Raw genomic sequence first — 24912 nt, forward strand, 5'->3', positions numbered from 1 at the left:
TCAAGGGTTTATGGGGCACTCACCGGTGCCAGGCACCACTGTAAGTCCTAGGGACAGAGGTCATTCTATGGTCATTCCATTTCTAGGGACACAGGGTCTTGCCTTGTGAGCCTTGTAGTCCTCAGAGAACTCAGACAGCCCACCAAGTAATCACAGCACTGTCATAAGCATTATGACAGCCAAGTTCAGAGTTCTCTGGGCCCAAGGGTAAGGCAGAAAGAATCCCTGTGCAGCAATCAGGAGACAGAACCTGGAAATGTTATGCAAGCTAAGCCTTCATGAAATGGGAGCCGGTCCAGAGAAAAGGGTTCCAAGTAGAGGAAGCAGGATACTTGCTATTCAGAACAACACTGGGGGTGGGGGTGGGGGGCTAAAAACAAACTGATTGCCATAGAATAATCCTTTTGTACACTGTGAAGATGTTTTGCTCTCATTGGCTTGATAAAGAGCCATTTGGCCAATGGCTAGGCAAAGAGAGGTTAGGCAGGGGAGTCAGACTAAAAGGATGCTGGGAAGAAGGAAGGTGGAGTCATGAGGAGACACAAAGGCAGCAAGAGATGAACATGCCCTGCTGAAAATCGGTACCACCACATGGTAGAGCGTAGATAAGAAAATTTAAGTTGAAAGAGCTGTTAGTAACAAGCCTAAGCTATCAATTATAATCATTTATAATTAATGTGTCCGTTATTGGGGACCCAGTGGCCCTGATGAGGAACTCTGCCTACAACTGATGACAATGATTAGGAGAAAGCCAGCACCTACTTCCCTGATCCCCTGAGATTCTTGACCTTGACTTACCTGCACAGTGCATTTGTAGAAATACGCCCTCATTGTTCATTGTTTGCTTGGGTTTGTGTTTGTGTGTGATCATGTATGTGCCCGTGCATATGTGTGTATGTGCTTGTGGGAGGCCAAAGGTCAACCCTTCAGTGGTACCCTTCTTTAGGAGCTGTTCACCCTCTTTTGTTTTTGAAATAGGCACTCACCCTAGGCTCGAACTCGCCAAGCAAACTGGGCGGGTTCTCCACCAAACCCCACGGATATGCCTATTCATGCCCACCCAGTGCTGGGATTGCAAGCACACAGCACCGCACCCAGTTCCAGGTCTGGGGACGTGAGCTCAGGTCCTCAATCTTGCATAGGAAGCACTTTACCAAGTGAGCAAGCTTTCTTCACATTCCCACAGGACTCAGGCTCTGACACCACATGCACTTTGGTAACAACCCTTGCTCTTGCTTCCCTGTGCCTCCATGTCCTCAGCTGTGAAGCGGGACTAATGTCAGTACCTCCTAGTGGGGCCTTTGAGACCACAGCTGTACCCAGTTAGAATTCCCAACATACTACACTGGTGGGTGGCAGGCTGTGCAGTTGAAGGCATTAGCACTAGATGACAGACACGTGGTCTAGTGACACTCTTCAAAGCTAATGTGGTAAAGTGTGTTCTGAAATCTGCTACACCCTGTTTGCTGCGCTGCTGCTGTGGTCCTCCATCTTTTGTGAAATGCTCCCCCTCCTTGAAAGAAATCCAAACCCAGTAGTCACAGGAGGCCCCAGCATGACGGGGCAGTGGTAACTCTCAGCTGCTAGATGTGTTCTCCAGCACTCAGAGAGGCTCTGAGTGTGACCCTCCCTGCTTAGACCTGCATGGTCCTGAGTCACTTCCAACCACAACTACAAAGTCAAATGTAAGAGGGAAGCATGGGAACTCTTAGCGTTCCATTTTGTTTTGAGACAACACCTCTCTGTGCGTGATGGTTAGGATGAATTGCCGGCAGTAGGACCAGAATCACCTGGGAAGCGGGCTTTTGAGAATGCCTCTTGGGTTATCTTGATTAAGTTAGCTGGTGTGGAAGGATCCATCTTAATTTAGAGGAACCATTTATTGGGTGGAGGATCCTGAACTGTACAAGATGCAAAGAAAGAGCTGGGCAGTGGTATACAGGTATCCATCCATTGCTCTCTGCTTCTTGACTGTCTTAGAATTCTCTTTTGCTGTGAAGAGACACCATGACCATAGCAACTTATATAAAGATAACATTTAATTGAGGGGGCTTACAGTTTTAGAGTTCAGCCCATTATCATCATGACAGGGAACATTGTAAGCAGAGACTGCACTTTTGTTTCCTGGCCACCCAGACCAGAATAATCACCCAGAAACTATATTAATTGCAACACTGTTTGGCCAATGGCTCAGACGTATTCCTAGTTAGCCCATTTCTATTAATCTATGTATTACCACGAGTCTCAGACTTACCGGTAATATTCTGACATCTCTCTCCTTCTGTAGCTACATGGCATCTCTCTGACTCTACCTAATCTCTAACTATTTAACTCTGTTCAGATTTCCTTCTTGGCTTTACTCTCCCAAGTCACTGGCCGAAAGAGCTTTATTCATTAACCAATAAAAGTAATATGTATACAGAAGGACTTCCCACATCACAAATGGTGCCGTGTCCCTCGCATAAAGTGCTAGGATTACAGGTATGCACTTGGCAGAAACTATATATATAGAAACTATATATATATATATATATATATATATAGAGAGAGAGAGAGAGAGAGAGAGAGAGAACACGCACACCTGTCATCCCAAGCCAGGAGGATCAGAATTTCAAGGTCATTCTCAGTGACTTTGAGAGTTCAAGGCCAGTCTGGCTGTCAGAGAGGAAGAAATACTGACTTGGTGGCACACGCCTATTATCTCAGCAGGAAGGCTGTTGAGGCAGGGGGATCTCAAGTTTGAGGCCAGTCTATGCTATATTTAAGAAAAAAAAAACCTGCGCAAGATACATTGACATGTGTTTATGAAAATGTCATAATGAGACACATTACTTTGCATGCTAAATAAATTAATGAAATTAATTATTCGTTGAATGAAAAGAGAGACAAACAAATTACTAATATTAATACCTAAAACAGGACCAGAGCTCTGCCTGCCAAGAATTAAAGGGCACAGGCTTATCTCTGACTCATAGGGAACACACTTTCATGCCTAACACTGAGAAAATAACAAATTAACCCTCTTTTATTTTTGTTCCAACGAAAAGGAGGCCTGCTTCCAAACCTGATTAGCCAGCTAGGCTATGGATACTGATCTGACTGTGAGTCCCCCCGATGAATATAAATACAAAAGCTGGAAAAAATTTAAAGTATAGACTGATGATGGTATACATAAATTATTCATATATCAAATATTATGTTGATTCGAGAGTTCAAAAAAAAAAGAAGTTTAACCAATAGGAATGCATGATCAGGGGCATTTAAAGGGACCAGTCCCTGCAGTGTGGCCTCTGCCGTGTTATCATTGGTAGGTGCAGGTCAGGGGTGGGGGGAGCTGGGTTTTGCCTTGGAATCTGGGAAGAGTTAGCTGCTCCAAGATAGGAAAGAACCGGAGCAGAAGGCACAGCCTCCAGAGTCTTCCGGGCCAGGTGCGGCTCTCCTGAACTCAGGCAATCCTGAAGATGAGCACTCCCACTGACAATGAGTCTCAGAACAGAGAAGAGCCTTCCTGCCAAGCAGAGACAGCCAGCACCACTTCAGCTAAGCTCTGGCACCTGCAGGACACTCCCTCCTCACTGCCACCGAGGGAGAAGAGAAGAGTTGTTGTGACAGGTTGCTGATGGGGACACGCTGTTCCAAACAGAGCGGCTGCTAGGCCATCAGCAAGGTCCCAAGGCCAGCATGCTTGGCCCAATCCCAAGACGTTATGCTTGGAGGAGTCCGAATCTGGGGGTCCCTGGAGGAAGAAGTCTGGAGAAGAAGGCATCTATGGGTCTTCTTGTCTGACCCACTTATATCTGAAGCCTGGGGAGTGGGAGGTAGACATTCGCACTCTGTACACAAAGGACAGTAGCCTGGAGGCCTAGGTTCGAATCCCAACTACACTTCTTTATGTGTGCAAATGAGTGTGGAAATAAACTCTTATGCTTAGATATGTGGGTGCACATGAGCATTGTACATGTGTGTGTGAAGGCTAGAGATGAGCCTTGGATGTCATTTCTCAGGCTTTTCATAAAACAAGGTCTCTCACTGGCCTGAATCTCATCACATAGGCTGGGTGGACTGGCCAGTGAGTTTCAGGAATCCTCTCCCCAGCACTGTGATGCCTCACCATGCTGGGTTTATCTTACCCAGATTCTAGGGATTGAACTCAGATCCTCTTGTTTGCACAGCAAGCAGTTTACCAAGTGATCTAGCTCCTTAGTTCCAAGATGCAACTGGGGACTTTGGACAGGCCATGAATTTCTCCAGGTTTTAAGCAGACGAAAGAGTCCCTTGTGTGTTTATTGTCCACGACTGTTCGATACTCCTAGCACGGGAATACAACTAGGAAAGAAGTTGGGACAGTGCTTGATAAATTGCAAGGATGAGTGTTTGAGGTGAAGGGCTTCGTGTGTCCCATAAACACCCCAAATCTGATGACTTAATAAAGGTGGCTAGAGCGGAGACCTGGTCTCCCAACCAAGCCTGTCCCCTTCTCAGTTCCCACCAACATGGCCCTTAGTTGGCTACAAGCCAGCCTGAGACCTGGGAGTGGCAGACACCGGGACTGCTGGCCAGCTTCTGCTAACTGAACCTCTCAAAGCTCCCTCATCAATCCATCATCCTCTTAGCAGCTGACACCTCTGGCAGAGCCTTCCGGCAGCCCCGGTATTAGAATTACAAGAAGCCCAGTTTTGAGGGGGAATACAGATGGAGGAATCTCGGCTTCAAATTTGTCGAAGTATTGTAAATAGTGGGACTGGGGAAAGGCATCTCCCCTGCCCTTCTGACAAAGGGGAAGTGGAGGGGGGTTTGTTAAAGTACAAATTACTTCTTACTGCAGAGACTGAAGCTGGGTTGGGGCACCTCCTTAGCAATTCCTCCCAGCTCTCAGGAAAGCCACCGCTGCATGTCAATTTTAATTTTTGAAATTTAAACCGAGGGCTTTGTGTCTAAGCTCCATCTCATCAGAGGAAGGGGAGGAATAAGTCAAAAAGGATTAGGGGCCCGATGGGGATTGCAGATCCATAGCAATTAGACTTCATTTGGGTTGCAGACATTGGGTTTTAATCGCATTTCAGGATGATACAATCAGCAAGGCATCCGAAAGTGATACCCGTCCTGTAACCATAGACTGTTCCTGGATACAGGTGGCCTTGGCTAGGTCTGGGATCCACCATCAGAGTGGGTAGCATGGCCTGTGGGGGGAAATTAGGGTTCTGTTGGTGTGTGGAACTGGGAAATGATAGTTTGATAGTATTTCTCTTTCCCCGACTCTCTTTGTACACTTTATTCTTGGACTCAATGCAGGCATAATCATTGCTTATATTCAACCGAATGACTAGAAAACATTATTCAAATAAAACGAGAGCACAGAGGAACAGTGGCAGCCACGGGATTCGAGGCAGGGGGTATAATTATAATTGTCTTGTAAAGGGAATGGCAGCCTTCATTGCCTTCCTGAACAATGCAATTGGAGGGTGGACTGCCACCAGGAACATCTCACACACTGCATTGGCATGAATGCAGGCCAGTGCGCAGCATGCACTGAATGAGAACAATTATATCTACATTAGCGGTTTTCAAGTGTTCAGCTTTACCTAGACACACACACTCCAGGATTACCTATGTGTAGACAGGCGAGTGCGCGCGTACACACTCTCATTTACATCTGGGGCATGTGTGTGTGAGTGTGTGTTTGTGTGTGTGCCACAGTCAAGATGTGGACATCAGAGGACAGTCTGTGAGAGTTGGTTCTTCTGCCATGTGGGCTCTGGGCATTGAACTCAGATACTTTGGCTTGGTGGTAAGTGCCTTAAACCCGCTGAGCCCACAAACATTGTCCCACAAACACATCTCCTTCCAAACGATCAAAATGGGCTCAGTACAGCAGGCAATGTGGTGGCGCATACCTATCATGCTAGCTCTCAGAAAGCTGAGACAGGAGGATGGTCAATCCCAGACCAGCCTGAGCTAAACGGTGAGAATCCATCTTGATTTTTTTTTTCACTTAAAGTTGGAAAATTAAAAGAGCTCAGTAAGTGATAGCAGGCAGCTGCTGGCTGTTTTTGACATCGCTATCTGTCTGTTGGAACCGGATGGCAATAAAAATAAAACAAACAGGAGGAAAAAAAAGAAATGCCCAAACCGTGTGGAATGTTTTCATGACTTAGGTGTACAGATACTGACAGGAAGAGAGCCAGAGCTAACAGTCCCCCAGCTGTTGAGTCACTTCTTTCAGGGAGAAATGACCCCCAAAAGCATCTGCCCCTCCTGGAGGGGGTGACATCTCCCTTACACGGTGTTTCTGTTAAACTCAGAGACCTGAAAGACCCACAGAACAATCTCAGAGTACTGACTTTTCTGAGAGCAAGCACCTAGCTGGGATGTGAAACAGAGACCCCCCAAGTGTGCTGTTGGTCTTTCAGGGAGTGAGAACTTTCAGTCCAGGGATGATTCTTCCTGTCCTTATCTCTTAGAGCTCCAGAATTCACAGGGTTCCACACTGGCAAGTATCTCATAATTGTCTTCCAGTTCGCAGGGACCCACCTTCTGACCTCCTCTACCAGGTCCAGGGAGAGCTAGTTGCCCAAACTGTACACCATCACCTCTCATCCTTGCACCCCCTCAACTCGAGGTTGCATTGAAAATGGCCAATGTTGTTTTGATCCCCGCCCCCCCACACACACACCTTTCAGCCAACCCCAGGTTGCAAGGGCAGTGCACTGCTGGAGACTGGGCATTGGCCAGGTTGTAAGGTCAGGGCGATTTCTGGAGTCCAGGTCACGGAGCTGTATTAACAAAAAGAACAGGAGCCGGTGGTCTAAAAACATAATTTAATGCATGGCAGAGGAGGTCAGAGGAGACTATGTGGCAGGTGACTATTCTGTTTGTTGGAATTCAGCTAAGGATGGGTTTTTGGCCGATGGACAGGAAAGTCTGCACAGGCATTTCGGGTCACAAAAAGGGAGGTCCCAGGGAGGTCACCTGTGTCTTATCTTCCTGGTGAGGCCTGCAGTCCTTGACCTGAGGACACTGGGAGGGAGAGGTGAGCTGGGAAACCTCAGGCTCCCTAGGACTGCCTGTCGACCCAATCAGCTTTCCCAAGTCTGGGCTGCCCCACAACCAAGCCCCTCCAGAGCTGGGATTCTTCCCCAGCTCTCCACTTAAAAGTGTTCCCTCTCCCTCCCCAGGATGGACACTGGGACCAGGGACACAGCCTCCCCACAGCGTGGTGAATCAGACACACTGAGACCTGAGGCAGGGTAAATAGGACAGCAGGGATGTGTCTTTTCCAACGAAGATGTCAGGAAGTGTCATGAAGCCGCAGAGTGACATTCACCAAAGAGCCACGAGAACCCTGTGGGGATGGGGCGGCATGAAGCCACCCGGTCTCGCGCTCTCTGCACCCCTAATCCGGATACAGGAGAAAGCCCGAGAATGTGCTGTACTTGTTGTTGTTGCCCCCGTGAGCCTTCCCGCCGTCCAACTTCACATAGACTTCATCGCCTGAATCCAGGTGCAATACCACACTGTTGCTGGCGTAGTCGTAATTCTGGTCGGCATCTTGGGCTATGGCGCTGGCACGCACCTGCGAAGCGAACCAAAGGAGTAGGTGGACCCTCGCACCTCTTCCCGACTAAACGCCTGGCCTCCCTCGCCCGCCCATCCCCTTGCAGGCTCTCTGCCTGCTACTTCACCCCCTCCTCAGCTCCAAGTTCTCTCTGCAGTAGAGTCAAGGAAAAAGGAGAGGGCTTCCGAGACACTGACACAGTGTGTAAAGGAGGTCCTAGGGGTTTAGGCCACGATGAAGAAACCTAGAGGGAAAAGGGTGGCCCACGTGCAACCACAGAGCCACAGAGCGAAAGAAAACTGCGTTGTTTTAGGAGCCCTGCTACTTCAGACCAGGACTCAAGCTATGGGGGACCTAGGACCTAGTTTAGGTGCCAGGATCACTGCGTACCCGGGGTCCAGCTTCAGGCGTGCGGCAGCGGCATTTGGGCAAGCATAAAGGAGTGCGCAGGAAAGAGGGATGGAATGCTGTGGTCCAGCGCCCACTCCATCCCAGAGTTTGCAAGGGCGCCAGAGGGTGAGTGGTAGGGGAAAAGATAGTTCCCGGTGATTCGGGGCGCCTGTTACGGTCTGCAGAGTCTGTTGGACCCGGTAAAGTAGGGAGGGGTATGTGGGAGAAAGTCACTGACCTGCCCGTTTTTGCAGAGATCCGCCCACATGCTGGTTCCGTCGCCGCCACGCATGAGGATGTGGTAAGTGAAGAAGTAGATGCCTCGTACCTGGCAGCTGAACTTGCCAGTGGTGGGGTCGTAGTGATTGCCAAGATTGGTGACCACGTCGTCGAACTTGAGCACCTCGTAGCCTTCATGGGGGCTCTTGAGTCCCACATAGAAGGCAATCTTGGGACCGCTGAAGGCAGCGCTCAGCGCACTGGTCACTTCGCCCTCCGTGTCGCCACCACCCCCGGTTTCTCCACCCACCACTCCAACGCCACCAGCCGCGCTGGTTGTCAACTGCAGTCCTGGTAGCCCTGGCCTCCCCGAGTCTCCCTTCTCCCCTGGGGGACCCCTGGGCCCAGGCGGTCCCGGTTCTCCAGGGGGACCCCGAGGCCCCGGCTTGCCTGGTCTCCCTGGATCACCCTTTGGTCCCTGGATAAAGGGAGGCGGGGGGTTGGCGCTGAGGTCCTGCATAACTTCCAGGGCAGCGGTGCTGGGTCCTGGCGGTGGAGCCTTGGCGCCCGCTGGTCCCCCTGCGGGAGCGACGCTGTACGGGTCACAAATCATGCGGCAGGTGCCCAGCATCTCGTAGTGAGCAGCGCCGGGGGGCGCCGCCTGCAGCAGCAGGGGCACCGCGATCAGCAGCCCCAGTGCCATGGCCAGGAGCACGCCGACGGCCGCCAAGCAGGCGCGCCGCCGCCGCTGCCACAGCCGGGAGGCGACCGCCACCAGCTCCTCCTTGCCGCCCGGGGAGGTAATGGTGGAGCGGCGCGGGTGGCCCCGCTCTACGCGCTCGGACGCCAACTCCGCAGGTCCCCGCCGAGTCCCCGACGTGGAGACCCCTGTCCTGGCCACCCAACTATTTCAACAGGAGGTATCCGGACCTGGGATCCGGTGGTCACGGCTCTGGAACTGATCTGGAGAGTCGAAGAGCCCGACACGCATGGCGAGGGGCGCACAGGACGAGCCCGGCGCCCGGGAGGGTTCCAGGTAGAGGCGGCTGGGAAATGCTGGGTCCGGTGAGGCTTTCGCAGCGGCGCTGATTCCTGCTCTTCTGGGATTGGCGGGGCTTGGCAGGGTTCAACGGGACTCTGGAACAGCTCTGCCGCACGCTCTTCTCCGCTCTCCCGCTGCTCGCTGCCTCCCGGGTGGAGGGGGGAACCCAGCTACCCTGACGTAAGGAGATCAGGACGGAGCGGCGGAGGCGGCGAGGCAGCGGCGTGCGCTGCCATCACTCGGGAGACGGCGCCCTCCTGTCATCAGTTCCCATCCCGCGGCGTCCTCCGGAGATATGCCTGCTGGCGGCGCCCAGGAGCCACAAGTGGGAGCAGCGGGCAGCAGCCCCCCGCTGGGGCTCCAAGACACACCCACCCTCGGTCACACGCACCTCCCACAGACCACCTCTCACTAGCACCCACGCGCGCAGCCAGTGGGTGCACACAGCACCGCACACACATGGCCACAATGGTGTTCAGAAACGTGGTACCCGCCTGCAAGGTTCTGGTGGGGTTACCAAATCCATCCTCTTGTCTGTATGGGTCCAGACCTCAACCCAAGTCCAGGACAGCCTCAGCCTTCAGCTCTGCGGGAAGGACCGACCCTCTAGAAGCCTCGGAAGTGACCAGAACTAAACCAGTATTGCTCCTGGGTAATCTTCCATTAATCTAGGGCTTCAAATTGTGAAATAGGTTTCTCCAGAGAACCCCCACTAACTTTTAAAGGGATTCCTATATCTTTATTGTGTGAATAAATATATATCAGAGGATAACTCGCGGGATTAGTTCTCTCTGTCCACAATGTGGGCTGGTGCAGGGATCAGACTCTGGTGCTCCGGCTTAGCAACAAGTGCTCTTAGAAGCTGAGCTATCCTGGCTGGCAGGAAGAACTTTAGAACGTCCAAAACACGCAGGACAGAGTCTTCGCTCTGTAGATGTTTTCCTCCCCAGGCCAGGCGCTATTGCTTGCCTCCCGCAGAAAACCCACCTGAAAACGTGTCGCGGTCTGGTTTTCCCACTTTCTCTTAGCTATTTTACTGGGTGTTGGTGCTTCACCTTCTACAGAAAGTAACCAACTTCCTGAAAAGGAATGAGGGGACTCAGGGCACACCTTGGTTTTGCTCAGAAGGGAAGACTGATTCGTCTTATATTTCTAGTTAGCCCTTGAAAGTGAAATTCGAACATGTTTAATAACTGACGATAGACAACTTTGAAAATAAAAAGGGGAACTAAATGGGAACAGAGAACAAAATAATAACTAAAGTAGAGCCTTTGGGGAGACAGGATCTCAGTAGTGGTATTAAACTGGGGTTTCAAAAAGACAGGCTTCTCTTCCTTCTCCTACTTCCTTGCATTGCCCCTTCCTCCCCATTCTTCTGTTGTTACTCATTTTCTTCTTTAAACTTGGTTTCTTTTGTAAAACAACACACAAAGTATTAGATGTCGTCGCTGCATTTTCGAACAACGTGTGCCTTAGTAAATGGTCCTCCCTTACCTTCATGTACAGAGTACACATGGAGGGAGCCCCACTCCAGCAGGTGTGTGAGTTCATCTCCTAGAACACCCAGCTCCCTCTTCCTGCATCCAAGTGCACTGGTGCTTTTCCTCTGAGCCTAAGTCTTTAAGCAGCTGGGCACACATTAAAGGAGAACGGTCTATTTGGTCTATTTCCCTCGATTGCAGCAAGATGGGTAAAAGGGGAAAGGGCTCCTCCTGTGTACAGGGAAGATCTCTACATCAGAGGGGGGAAGCCCCTCGTCTGGCTGGGCTGGAGCCCTAGCTTCTCTCCACTGCCAGGACAGATGAATGATCCCACACCTCCTGTTTCTAGCTTTCTAAACCCCCAGAACAGCTACGGTTTCTGGGGGCTAATGTTCTAAAGAGAGGCTCTTGGGGTTCACTTAACCCATTTTGTCTCTCTGGTCACTTGTGCTCCCCACCTCTGGCTGCTGCCGCTTGTTCCATCATGAAATAGGTCTCAGTGGTATTCCTGCAAAGGACTTCTGGGCTCAGCCTGGACCAGTCTTACCTGGAACAGAGATACCTACCACACCTTAGTTGCTTTGTGGGTGCTCTTTCCTTCACTCTCAGACACAGTCCTGTGTATTTATGGTCATTCTCCTCTAATACAGATGGTAAAATAAAGACTTTGAAGGTACAGGGAGCTTGCTCAGTCCACCCATGTGGCAGAACTGGGATCTTCCAGTTCTCTCGAAACCTGGCTCAATGTGACGCTGGAACATAATCTTCACCGGCTTTCAGATCTTTCCCCTCTCTGCCCAGAGTGACCCTAGAAAGGGAAGTTCTGGGAAGCGCCTGTTGGGTTCCAATACTGTTCCTGCAACCTGTGTGACCTTGAGCAACGTGTTCCTTTCTCTGAGCCTCCGCCTCCACGGGCACAGAGTAGGAACGGAGCTCCTGGGAAGATGAAGTGAGTGCACTGGTGCGCAGGCTAGAGAAAGGCCAGTCACCATCACCACCTGCTGGCACTCCCCCCTCTGCCGCTGTGGGTGTGACAGCTGGGGTGGTAGCTGTGGGTACCGAGCAGGGTGGTGAAGATGGGCTTATGATTAATGAAAAAGATCCAAACATCATCACACCATAACCTCTTCCAAAGCAGAGAATGTGGGCTGCGTGGCTTTGCCCACCCACTTAGCTCCCTGCCACAAACCATACACAAAGCTGTTTTTCCTGGTCTCCGCTTTCTTTGGAACCCCTTTGATTTGCAGGGGGTGCAGGCTTCCTCCACTGAGTGTCCACTAGGTGGCGAGTTGAGCAGCAGCAGAGCTAGCAAGTGACTGGTCCTTGGTCCTCCATCCCCGCCCCCAAACAGGGCCTGGCAGTGTGGGACAGTAGTGTCTGGAGGGCTCTTTGTCACCAGGGATTCTGCTTCTCCTAAGGGGTCTGTGTCATCCTTAATAAGTGTCTTCTCACGAATATTAAGTATGAGCTTCATTAAAATATAAGTCACAATTTTAAATTGCAAGCCCTAGTTTGGACTCAAATCTAGAGTCTGGGATTGCAACTCAGCTGGTGGAGTGCTTGGTAAGGAGGGGAAAAGGAGCCCTGGGTCCTATCCCCAGTACCGTACTAACCCAGCTTGTACTTCCAGACTTCAAAGTGAAGGCAGGAGGGGAGGCAGAAATGGAGATATGCAGTGTCTTAGGCAGGCAGATGATGTAGTAGGAGAGGGAGAAAAAGGAGGGAGGGAAGGAGGGAGGGAGGGGGAGAGGGAGGAAGGGAGGGGGAGAGGGAGGAAGGGAGGGGGAGAGGAAGGAAGGGAGGGGGAGAGGGAGGAAGGGAGGGGGAGAGGGAGGAAGGGAGGGAGAAGAGGGCAAGGGGAAAGGGAAGGAGAGAACAAGGAGAGAAAAAAGGATGGGAGAGAAAAGGAAGGAAGGAGGAGAGAGGGGCAGAGGGAAGAAGGAAGGAAGGAGGAGGGAAGGAATGGCAATAGAAAAGTAGAGGTGGGGAGAGGATAAGGAGGGAGGAAAGAAGGGATGGACAGAGGGAAGGAAGAGGGAGAGGAGGAGGGAGGAATGGAGGGAAGGAGATAGGGGGAGGAGGATGGAGGGAGAGGGAAGAGGGAAAGAAGGGGGATGGAAGGAAGTATGAGGGAGGGGTTGTGGGAGAGGAAAAGAAGGGAGGAGGGGAAAGGAGAAAATATTCCCAGCATTTGGGGCTACTGGGAGAAGTAAAAACTTTGAAAGGTAGGGCCTAGTGATGTTTTAGGTCGTTGGCGGGAGGGGGGGGGGGCAGTGTCCTTGAAGGGGACTGGGGACTAAGTCTCTTTCTCTCCCTTGAACTCAGCTGTGGTGGGTAGATTGCTGCTATTACTACAGCCTACCTGGTGAGGGTCAGTATCATCAAACAAGGTATCATAAAACAAGGAATGATACCCAAGAATAACCTCTGGTACACACACACACACACACACACACAGAGGAAATCATTGGTTGTGTGCTGAGTGCAACAGGTAGTGGCAGGGACACGTGCATTTCCTGAGTCACCTCTGATGACTGGGATGATAGTGGATGGGAAGTGGGAGGAGCAAAAGCAAAGGAACTGTCTCATTACTGAGCAAGGGGCAATGCAGTGGTGTGCACTGCAGAAGAGAGATGGGTGGTCAGTTGTATGTGAACACAGATGTGTGGGCCTTGCTGATGGAACCTAGACAGAGGTCAAGGAAGGAGGTGGAAGAGGCTGAATCAGGAACTCAGGATAACCATGGGATACAGTGAACCTCTGAAGGGAGACCTCATGCCTGTTGGGGACAGTGTCTGGATGCAGGGGTGATGTGGATATGCAGATGCACACAGCACTGTCTTTGGAGTACCGTGAACCTTGGGAGTGGAGAGTGGAGGGGAGAGGGGAGAGGGGCAGGAAAGAAGAGAGGAAAGGGAGAGGAGAGGAAGCCAAGCCATGGCTTAAAATGAACAACCCCTTACCTCCAGCCAGCTGGAAGACAGGCAGGAGAGGGAACTTCTGCAAAGGGACCTAAAATGCGGCTGGAGGTGGGGAGGTGAGGGAAGAAATGCATGGAAGGAGAAAAGAGCAAGAGGAAAGGGGAGGAAAGACAAGAGAAAGGGGAGGAAAGACAAGAGAAAGGGAAGGAAAGAAGGAGGAAGTGAAGAATGAAAGAAAAGAATGGAAGAAGGGAGATGAGGGGAGAGGGAGGGGAGGGGCAGCAGGAGAGGGGAGAGTGTAGGGGAGACCCAGCTTTGTGGGAATTATCTCAGAGAGATTTACCCACAGGAAAGGGGGGAAGGGAAGGGAAGAAGAAAGGAAGAAAACAGGAGAAAGGCAAGGAAGGATGGGTAAAAGAGAGGGAGCATACAGGGATTCTCTTGTCTTCGCCTCCCACTTCACTGTAGGAGCCCTGGGTTTACAGAGCTGTGCTGGGTCTGGCCTTGTGTGGGTCCCAGAGCTTCACCCTCAGGTCCTCACCCTTTTCCCACTGAATCATCTTGTCAGCACCAAAGAGGACTGGTTTTTTTTTTTTTTGTAAAGATACTTTCTCTTTTCATGCTTACAGTATTGAGACACATGCTCCTATTTTAAAATTGGGTGACTGAGAAGAATGGATCCCCGTGCTTGTGAATGTCAATGGTGTTTGTAATGTCCCCTACTTGCTCCAAGTCGTGATGGGATCCCAAACTTCGGTCCTCTCCAGGTCTGAAGCTCCCAGCACTGGTTCTGACTGGCTAAAGCTTTCTTGTGCCCTTGTCTCACCCAGCTTGTGTCTCCCTTGGAGAAGCTTGTCTCAGGATACACAGAGAGAGGGTAGAGCCAGGAGAGGTTGGGTTTGAAGTTGGGAAGGATCTGTTTGGTCAAGGTGGAACTGACCAAATGGGATGTGGGGCCCAAGAAAGAAGCGTTCTACACAGAACAGATGGTATGTGCAGGAGAGAGACTGCATGTGGGACTGGTGTGGATGCCACACTGTATGTTCCTGGCCCAACTGTCCCCTACTCACGCAGATGAATTCCTTTTTCATGAATGTGTGTGTGCGTGTGCATGGTATACCATGTGCATGGTTATGTATGTATATATGTTCAAATATATTTGCACATACTTAAGTGCAGAAGTGCATGCACGTGTGTGTACATTTGTGTGGAAGCCCAGGGGTAATGTTGGGTGTTTTTCCTCAGTTACTCTCCATTTATTTACTATGGCAGACTCTCTCATTGACCCTGGAGCTCACCAGTTCAGTTAGTCAAGCCAATCAGTTTGCCCCCAAATCCCAATCAGCTCTGACACCTAAGGCTGGGGACCAGAAGCTTCTTCTCACACTTGAGGGCAAGCACTTTAGCCCCTGAGCCATCTCCGCAGCACCTCTTCCAGATTTTTCTTGCCCTCCGCCTGCTGCACATCCCCATCCCTGCTCTGCTCTTGGCGCTGTTTGGAGGCACCACAGAAGCCAGCGTGCCCTGGGCCTCCCTGGTCTTACCAACTCCTTCCCTCCTTGGCTGCACAGGGCATACTGAGGAAGGGTGATAGCACTGTCTTCTGGGTGCAGGGCACCTGTCCGGGATGCAGAGGGGTCTGGGAATCATGGTCTGTGCGGTTTTGTTTGGGAAAGAACTTGTTCCCCACAGTGGATGGCCAGGGATAGACAAGTCTCAGAACACAGGGCCTTTGTGACCCAGCCATTTCCATCCCCAGCTCCTGAATCCACAATGAGGGAAGATGGGGGGAGGTGCTTCAGTCTCATCCTTTGAAGATGCTCACAGCTCCACTCAGAGTCCAGTGAGGAGCCGCCCTCCGGGCCCATTAGCCAGATCACAGTAACACATTTGCGTCAAGAGGGTCAGCGAGTCCCAGAGAGCCCTTGCCTGGTCTCGCAGAGGCAGTGACTACAGCCCTAATTACCTCTCCTGATGGCGATTCAGAGGAGAGGACCTGCTTCTGTACCTGGATCTGCTCATTCTGGGGCCAAGTCCCCCATAATCCTTCCAACTGCAACCAGCTGTCTGAAGCCAAGGTGACTTATGCTGGTACCCTGAACTAGGGCAGCATCATTCCTACCCATGCTGGCCAGAGAACCAGCCAAGCTTCTCAGCTCACTTTGTAGATTTATTTTATATACAGTGTTCTTGCCTGCACGTATGCCTGCAGGCCAGAAGAGGACACCAGATCTCATTACAGGTGGTTGTGAGCTACCATGTGGTTGCTGGGAATTGAACTCAGGACCTCTGGAAGAGCAGCCAGTGCTCTTAACCTCTGAGCTATTTCTCCAGCCCTCTTGGCTCACTTTGATGCTGATGCTCTGACTGGTATTCCATCTTGAAAGGGGCACTGCCTCATTACTTGCCCGAGCAGCAAGCGGCTGTCTGGTGTCCATGGACAAGACAGAAAGGACTCTAGTCAGAAACGTCTGTTCCTCAGCAGCTGAGCCAGTGAGCAGGTGACCCACCCATCTCCTCCTCTGCCCTCCTGTTATTCTCTCTTCATACCTGCTTAGCCTCTCCCGAGCCACCTATGTCCCAGGGGTAAATGACACATGCCACCAGTGGCAGCCTTCAGGTGGCATTTGCAGCATCTTGTCTCCCTTGAGGGAATTCTTCCTCTATAATGATGTATTCTTTAGGGAAGATCATGTCTTTGAGTGCCTTGGTCACCCACATAACTGGATTTGGAGAAGGGAAGAGTTGAGCATGTTTGTCCCTGGGCAGCACAGTAAGCTGGTCACAGCCCCAGGGGCCACCGGAATATGTGGCTATTTATTCTTGGCAGCCTTGTTAATCATGTAAGCTTCTGTATCCTCACCAAACACCTACGGGTTGCTGGGAAGGCAGACTCTGGTCAAAAGCTAACGTGAGACCTTATGGGCTTCCCCTAGAAGAAGACTTGGCCCTGTGTTATGCAGACATAGAACTTCGCAGTAGATCCTGGCCCATTTCCTATATTCGTTCACTTCTCATTGCTAAGTCAGAATACCTGAAAACTGCAACTTAAGGAAGACAGGGTTTATTTTAGCTCCCAGTGTGGGGATACAGTCCATCATGGCGGGAAGACGTGAGAGGAACGTGAGGCAGGAGTCACACCGCATGCTCAGTCCATCATGGCGGGAAGACGTGAGAGGAGCGTGAGGCAGGGGTCACACCGCATGCTCAGTCCATCATGGCGGGAAGACGTGAGAGGAGCGTGAGACAGGGGTCACACCGCATGCGCAGTCAGGAAGCAGGAGATGAAGGCCAGGACTCAGTTCACTTTCTCCTTTTTATGCCGAGCAGGTCCCCAGCCATGGAATGGCGCTGTAGTAGCTATAGTCAGTCTTCCCACTCCAGGCAAAGTAATCAAGAAATTCTCTCTCAGGCATGGCCAGAGGCTCATCTCCCAGGTGACTCTAGACCCTGTCTACTGGTCACATCCTCTCAATGAACCAACATCATCTGAATTATCTGCTGAATACCAGATACTGAAAACACATTGTGGCTGGGTAGAGAGTTGTTACGAGCAATGTGGCTACCCTGGTAACGAAACTCATCATCTCTGCACCCTCCTGAAAGGTGCAGATAAGACATCCTCATCCTGTCTCCACCCGCAATGACCCTCTGACTACATCATAGTGAATATAAGACACCATGATTCACCTTCGTCCTTCTCTTCCCCCAAGGTTTCCCGTGTCCTGCCACTGTCCATGGTGCTAAGCACTGTGGGTAGCCCAGCTTCCTTCAGCAGGAAGGAATCAGGTTTCTGAGATTCAAAATTTATTTTATGTTGCCTGACTTGGAGGTGAGACCAGAACTCTGTGAAAATGTCCGACACTTCATATACGCCTCTCCTTCCAGGCACATCCCCCCACAGCAGGCTGGCCCGAGCGTGGAGCACAGGTGGCTTTCTTCTTGCTCCTTGGTTCTCTGTGCCCACTAGGTGCTCTGACTTCAGATCAGAAGGACATAAGCAAACCCATCTGAAGTTGTGCTTACCCAACTTACAAAGTATTTGGAAGGACACAATGCTGGCAGGCCCATTGCGGAGGGGCTTGTAGCTCTGTGAGAGGGAAGGACATGGGATGCTGTGTCCTGCAAAGAGGCCAAATCTTCAAAGGCCAATCATTGACTGACTGGAGCCTCAGTTATGTGGAGGGGTTGGAATGTTGCAGGTTGGGGCTTCTTTAGGACTCTTAACAACCATTTATTGGCCTCTGCTAGAGTGACCTAAAATTTTTTGTGACTAATAGTTTTCCTTCGTTTGTTTGTTTTGCTGTGACAAGCATGGTGACCAAAAGCAACTTGGAGAAGAAAAGTTTTAGCACAGACTTAATACAGTCAATCATAAAGCAAAGTCAAGGCAGGAGCTAAAGGCAGGATGATGTAGGTGGGTCATCTGTCTATCTGTTGCTTTCATTGGTTAATTAATAAAGAAACTGCTTGGCCTTTGATAGGACAGCAGCTTAGATAGGTGGAGTAGACAGAACAGAAGGCTAGGAAGAAGGGAAATGAGGCAGTCGCCATGATTATCCTCTCCAAGACAGACACAGGTTAAGATCTTTCCTGGTAAGCTACCACCTCGTCATGCTACACAGATTATTAGAAATGGGTTAATCAAGATGTGAGAGTTAGCCAGTAAGAGGCTGGAACTAATGGGCCAAGCAGTGTTTAAAAGAATACAGTTTGTGTGTTGTTATTTCTAGGCATAAAGCTAGCCGTGCGGGAGCTGGGAGGGAATACAGCCCGCTGCTCCTACTACAGCAGGAACCTGGAAGCAGGAGTTGAAGCAGAGACCGTGAGGGACCACTGCTTCCTGGTTTGTGCCCCGTGGCTTGCTCAGCCTGCTCTCATACAATCTGTAACCTGCCCAGGGAACTGGACTCACCCACATCAACTGTTAATCAAGAAAATGCCCCCCGCAGACCAAACCTGGTAGAGGCATTTTCTCTTCCTAGATGACCCTGGCTTGTGTCAAGCTGACAATAGGCTTGACAAAACCAGCACAGACCAATCCAAGGGCTCAGAAGCCGCCAGGCAGCATCAAAGGGCTGTAGCACTGTTTCCCTGCTTTGCTGTAACCCGCCTATTGGCGAAGCAGCTCTCGCCACAGAGAAATAAAGAGAGAATATTCTCAGCAGTGTGCTTAAACCGGGTGTTGTTTTATGATTTTCTTTGTTATGTTAACTATAAAAAGTTAGTGAAATTACTACCTCATTGGGACATGGCAATTGGGAAGACTTCTAGGTGTCCCTTGGACATGGGTACTCATATCTTATTCCAGAATAAACTACCTCTTTTTTTATTTCTCTGTGGTGAGAGCTGCTTCACCAATAAGTGGGGTTCAGAGGGCCTCCCCACCTGCTGTACCCGAGTCCCCACAATGGGCCGCAGGATAGGCCTCCCCAGCTGCTGTACCTGAGCCAATAGTAGGCTCCTAGGAGAGGTAGGACAGTGGACTCCATTGCTCCTATGACCTTCTAGAAACCTCCACTGAGAGACACTGCCTGAGCCTCCTCAGCTGGCAAACTCTGCCTGCAACAAAGCAAGCCAAATGGCCAAGTGCATCCACTCTGAGGCACAAACACAAGAACGGTCTACAGAAACACAGGGAGCCATGACTTCTGTCTCAGTTGGGGTTTCCATTGCTGTGATAAAGCACCGTGACCAAAGCAACTTTAGGAAGAAAGGGTTCATTTGACTTATACTTCCACATAGTTTATCATTGAAAGTAGTCAGGGCAGGAACTCAAGCAGGGGGGAACCGAGAAGCAGATACAGATGCCATGGAGGAGGGCTACTCCTTACTGACTTGTTCACCCTAACTTGCTCAGCCTGCTTTTTTATAGAACCCAGGACCACCAACGCAGGATGGCACCACCCACAATGGACTGGGCCCTCCCCCATCCATCAGTAAGAAAACATCCTCCAGACTTACCTACAGTTGGTCTTAGGGAAGATTCTCCCATTTGAAACTCCCTCCTCTCAGATGACTCTAGCTTGTGCCAAGCTGACATAAAAGCTGGCCGGCAAAGCCTCTGTACTTGGGAGGAGCAATGGATCCAGACTTCCAAATGACATCAGAGGATGAGCGAATAATACACACGGCCCAATGTCAGCTGTCAAGAATGCAAGGGCCATTTGTGCAAGTTTCTTTCTTCTGGCTGTGTGCTCCCCTGGGACTCCATCTGTGAGTCCATCTGAGCCCCAGGCTGGTTAATTCATCAGTCAAGCGGGTTCCAAGAGAATAGGGAAGTCTACCCTTAATCAAGGGTCACCAGGATTCTGTGAACTTGAACAGGGAAAACATACCTTTTTGTTGTTGTTGTTGTTGTTGAAAAAATTTCCGCCTCCTCCCCGTCCCCCACTCCTCTCCCCCTCTCCCCACTCCTCTCCTCCGCCCCCCACTCCATTCCCCCTCCCTCTCGAGTCTGAAGAGCAGTCCGGATTCCCTGCCCTGTGGGAAGTCCAAGGTCCTCCCCTCTCCATCCAGGTCCAGGAAAGTGAGCATCCAAACAGGCTAGGCTCCCACAAAGCCAGTTCATGCAGTAGGATTGAAACCTAGTGCCATTGTTCTTCCTTGCTCATGTTCTCCCTCCTTCTGCTCCTCATTTGGACCTTGGGAGCTCAGTCCGGTGCTCCAATGTGGGTCTTTGTCTCTATCTCCATCCATCGCCAGATGAAGGTTCTAAGGTGATATGCAAGATATTCATCAGTATGGCTATAGGATAGGGTCATTTCAGGTTCCCTCTCCTCAGTTGCCCAAGGTACTAGCTTTTAAAATATGAATTTCTTACTGAAACTTCCTTAGCATTTCCTCCCATTTGGGAGAAAAGCGAGAGAAGTGACAGGATTGCTCAGTGGTTAAAGATGCTCGTCACCAAACCTGATGATATGCGTTCCATCTCTGGGACCCACATGGTGAAACTGACTCACTCAAGCTGTCCTCTGACTTCCATGTGCTCTCTGTGAGACACACACACACACACACACACACACACACACACAATTTAATACCAGGAGGTAAGGAGGATGAGTGGTGTCAGCAGTAGACAGACTTGGTCCCCAGGAAGCCCAGGTATTCTCATGGGCTCAGACAGTCCTATGGATACATGGCCGAGCATCTCATGATATGTAAGCTATCCATAGTGTGATTAATGGACTGTGTTGATTTTTAAAAGTCACATGTGGGCTGGCAGAGTGGCTCAGTTGGTGGAGTGTTTGTCTAAATGCACTAAACCCTGTATTGCACACCCCCCACCACAGGAACTGGGACTGATGGCACACAACTGTATCCCCAGCACTCTAGAGGTAGAGGCAGGAGGACCAGAAATTCAGGTCATCCTCCAATAAGCAATTCAAGGTTGGCAAAGATGTGTACTCTGGAGCCTCTGGCCAGCGCTTGTGTATGCTTGGTGCTTGATATCATCAGTTATACAATGGGGACAATGGGGGCTGGGAAGATGGCTCAGAGGCTCTTCCAGAGGACCAGGGTTTGATTTCTAGTACCCACATGGAGGTTCATAGCTGTTCTTAACTCCAGCTGCAGGGGATTTGGGACCCGCGGCTGCCGCCTTGTGAACCAGGCATACCTGTGACGCACAGACGTAAAATCAGCCAAGACGACCCTACAAGCAAAATGACGAAATATTTTTCAAAAATGGTTTAAATAGGGGAAAGAGCTTTTCGGCTCCGTGTGACACCTGCCTCAGCACCCCTCTGCCCCTTGGTAAGTGCCCCTCACAGGCCCTATCCCAGCCTGCCTCCTGCATCAGCTCCGGACAACGGGAACTTGCCAGTGCACCTGCTGGAACAGAACTCTGCCAGACAGACAAAACCAACTTGAGACGAGATCCAAGAGATTTGTCACCAGAGATGGGCTCGTGGACCTGTGGGGACTGCTTGGGGCTATCTCACGTGCAGAGGAACTCTCACACACCTGCCTCCACAAGTGTAATTTCTTTGTGTATGTGTGTGCCTGTGTACACGCGTTCATGTATACGTGCGAGCCTTCATGTGTGCGCACGCGCGCACCCACACCCACACCCAGCACACAGGAAAAGGTCAAAAGTCAGAGGACAACTTCCAGCTCTCTCTTTCACAGAGCACACAGGCAAAGGTCCAAGGACAACCTTCAGCTCTCTTCCACCTTTTTGATGAGACGGACTCTTGTTTCTACTCCGTGTGCTCTGCGAAATCAAACAGACACTGTTGGCCCCTCAGCTGGACTCTCTGCCAGCCTGGGACCAACCTCTTGAGACTTCTGCTGGCGCCCAGTGTCCCAGCACTCTGCACGCAGGATCTAGCGTCTCTTTGCAACTTGAGATTCAGTCTAGGAAGCGGTCCCCTGGAGTTGCGCTTTGACCCGCTTCTGTGCGGCGCGCCCCCTGGTGGCAGATATTGCCATTGCTGTAGAATATTTTTCTTCCTAGGTTAAGTAGGCTAAAACTGCCTGGGTAGCTAAAGTGTTCCTTCTGCCTTACAAAGGTCAGAAAGGTTCTGGGACAGGAGGACCATCTGATCTGAGTTTTATAAACCGAAGATACGGAATGGATATGTATCTCAGTGTCAGAGTGCATACTCAAAGCCCTGGGTTTCATTCCTAGCACCGCGCGCGCGCGCGCGCGCGCGCGCGCGCGCGCACACACACACACACACACACACACACACACACACACACACGGCGAGGGGGCTATAAAAAAATGGGATGAAAGAAGAGGGACTTTTGAGACTCTGGAAATGCACGGGAACGCTGAAGAGAGTAAAATATGAGAATCCAGGGGCCGGATTCTCAGACAGTTCAGCTGGTGAAATCACTTGCCACCGAGCCTGACACTTGACTGACTCCCAGAACTCACGTGGTGGAAACATGACCGCTGAAGGCTGTCATCTGACCCCCACATGGGTAATGCATGTCATGCGTGCTTCCTTTCCCACGCATATATAAACAAATGTAATTTAAATTTACTTAATATGATATGGCCTGAGGAGCAGGGGTGTATCCAGACAGACAAAAGGGGAAGGGGCCACAGATACCATGGGAAGCAGGGGCAGCTTTTTGTGGGCCCCTACACCCCATGAGGTCCTCATAAGTAGGAAGACTGGAGAGAGTCCAAAGTTCTCTGCCAGGCCTCTGGCTATGTGAGTCATAAAGGGCTCTTCAGTCAGGAAAAACAAAAACCTACACAGATGAGCTGTAGGGACCAGAAGGGAGCCAGGCAGGGAACCCTGCCACCCACAACAAACACCAGACCAAGGGAGCACTAGGCATGAGGAAGGCCCTGCTGTAGCAGAGTAACTGCCCAGAGCAGGACCAGCCAGGGTATTTACATCTCAGACCTCTATTCAAAACCATAATGGACCGGGCGGTGGTGGTGCACGCCTTTAGTCCCAGCACTCAGGAGGCAGAGGCAGGCAGATCTCTGTGAGTTCGAAGCCAGCCTGGTCTACAAGAGCCCCAAAGCTACAGAGAAACCCTAGCTCATAAAACAAAACAAAGCAAAGCAAAACACCACAACAGGCTTGAAGGGACAAGGGGAGTATAGTGGCATCTCTGCAGCCTTGAGGACATGGGCCATGTCACCAGGGTCTTCTGTAAAATCCCCAAGCAACCTCTCCTGATACATACTGTCGGCCCCAGTTCACAGATTTTAAAACTGATGCTCAGAACGGTTGAGCATCCTCCCCAGAATCACACAGCTATTAAATAGAATGCGTAATATCTGACTCCAGTTCTGTGTGAAGCCTCCACAGGCTTTTGTGTACATACCTTCTGTGTGTGTGTGTTTGTGCGTGCACACGTACAGGCCAGAGGACAACCTCAGCTGTCATTTGTCAGGTGTCATATACACCTTTTCTCTGAGACAGGGTCTCTCACAGACCTGCAGTTCATCCAATAGCAGGGCTGTCTGACCAGCATTCCCCAGGGGTCCCCCTGTCTCCACCATGACAGTACTGGGATTATACACATGTGCCACCATGCCTGGCTTTTAAAATAATTTACACCTATTATTATTTATTGGGGGAATATGCGCCACAACATATGTGTAGCAGAGGAGAATTTGAAGGAGTCAATTCTCTCCTTCCACCATGTGGGATCTGGAACCACACTCAGGCCGTGAGGTGGAGGCAGGAGGATCAAGGATTCAATGTCATCCTTGGCTATGAAGTGATTTCTACAGTAATTTGTACTACTTGAGTCTCTGTCTCAAAAAATAAATAAATAAAAGTAAATGGGCTTAGGCAGCAAAACCTTGTATGGCAGGTAGCAGCTGGGCCTTGGGCAGACAACCTCGGCAAGAATCAGTTTTATCCTGGCAGTGGGACTCACGGACCACAGCAGCTAGCACAGGCCTGTCTCTCTCTGTGTGCACAGGCCACCCTGCAGCCAGCAGGGCCAATTTGCTGCCACACTTACCCAGCCAGCTGCTTCACCTGCCACACCCACTCACCCAGCTGTTTCACCTGCCACACCTGCCCAGCCAGCTGCTTCACCTGCCATACCTGCTCACCCACCTGCTTCACCTGCCACACCCACTCACCCAGCTGTTTCACCTGCCACACCCACCCACCCAGCTGTTTCACATACTGCACCTGCTCAGCCAACGCTTTCACCTGCCACACCTGCCCACCCAGCTGTTTTACCTGCCACACCCACCCACCCAGCTGCTTCACCTACTGCACCTGCTCAGCCAACTGTTTCACCTGCCACACCTGCCCACCCAGCTGCTTCACCTGCCACACCTGCCCAGCCAGCTGCTTCACCTGCCATACCCACCCATCCAGCTGCTTCACTGCCACACTCACCCAACCAGTTGCTTCATGGCCACACCTGCCCATCCAGCTGCTTCATCTGCCACACCCATCTCACATGATCTAACTCCATAACTTTACCCACAGAGGTCAAACTACCCTGCAGAGTGGCCCTACACCCAGGCTGTGGGAGGTGGCCGAGTGTGCTCTTGGGCTTGGCCAGGACCACTCTGAATTCCTCACTGCACACACATCATGGCCTCGCTCCCTGCCTTCTCCTGGATCTCCTGGCCTCACCTTCGGAACGAACTGACACTTGGTGCTTAACCACAGGACAGGTTGTGAGAGATGAGTTGTTAGACGATTTGTCATCGTGTGGTCATTGACCCGAAAGGTCCCAGGTCAGTAGTCACTGATTGACTGCACAGGAGAGGTGCAGGATTGAGCATGTGGCTGTGTGGTTAGAGCGCTTGGCCAGCATGCACAAAGAACCTAACCAGGGGGGGTGGAGCACGCCTGTAATCCG

The 24912-nt window shown here is 51.0% G+C and overlaps 1 protein-coding gene across 1 annotated transcript; it reads right to left on the reverse strand.

Annotated features, from left to right (window-relative positions):
- Nucleotides 1–6804: 6804 nt before the first annotated feature.
- Nucleotides 6805–9493, reverse strand: LOC142842216 (complement C1q-like protein 2). Its single transcript, XM_075959078.1, has 2 exons — nucleotides 8184–9493; nucleotides 6805–7573 (listed from the first exon to the last, which is right to left on the reverse strand). Exons 1-2 carry the CDS (start codon nucleotides 8865–8867, stop codon nucleotides 7394–7396), a joined length of 864 nt encoding a protein of 287 aa, XP_075815193.1. The 5' UTR covers nucleotides 8868–9493; the 3' UTR covers nucleotides 6805–7393.
- Nucleotides 9494–24912: the final 15419 nt, after the last annotated feature.

The sequence above is a fragment of the Microtus pennsylvanicus genome, unplaced genomic scaffold, assembly GCF_037038515.1.
Source record: "Microtus pennsylvanicus isolate mMicPen1 unplaced genomic scaffold, mMicPen1.hap1 Scaffold_276, whole genome shotgun sequence".
Taxonomy (NCBI): domain Eukaryota; kingdom Metazoa; phylum Chordata; class Mammalia; order Rodentia; family Cricetidae; genus Microtus; species Microtus pennsylvanicus.

Excerpts from the sequence above, each read along its gene's own strand:
- LOC142842216 (XM_075959078.1), bottom strand. The coding sequence starts at position 8,867 with ATGGCACTGGGGCTGCTGATCGCGGTGCCCCTGCTGCTGCAGGCGGCG. Across the intron at positions 7,574-8,183 it reads ATCTCTGCAAAAACGGGCAG|GTGCGTGCCAGCGCCATAGC; the intron begins GTCAGTGACTTT and ends TTCGCTTCGCAG.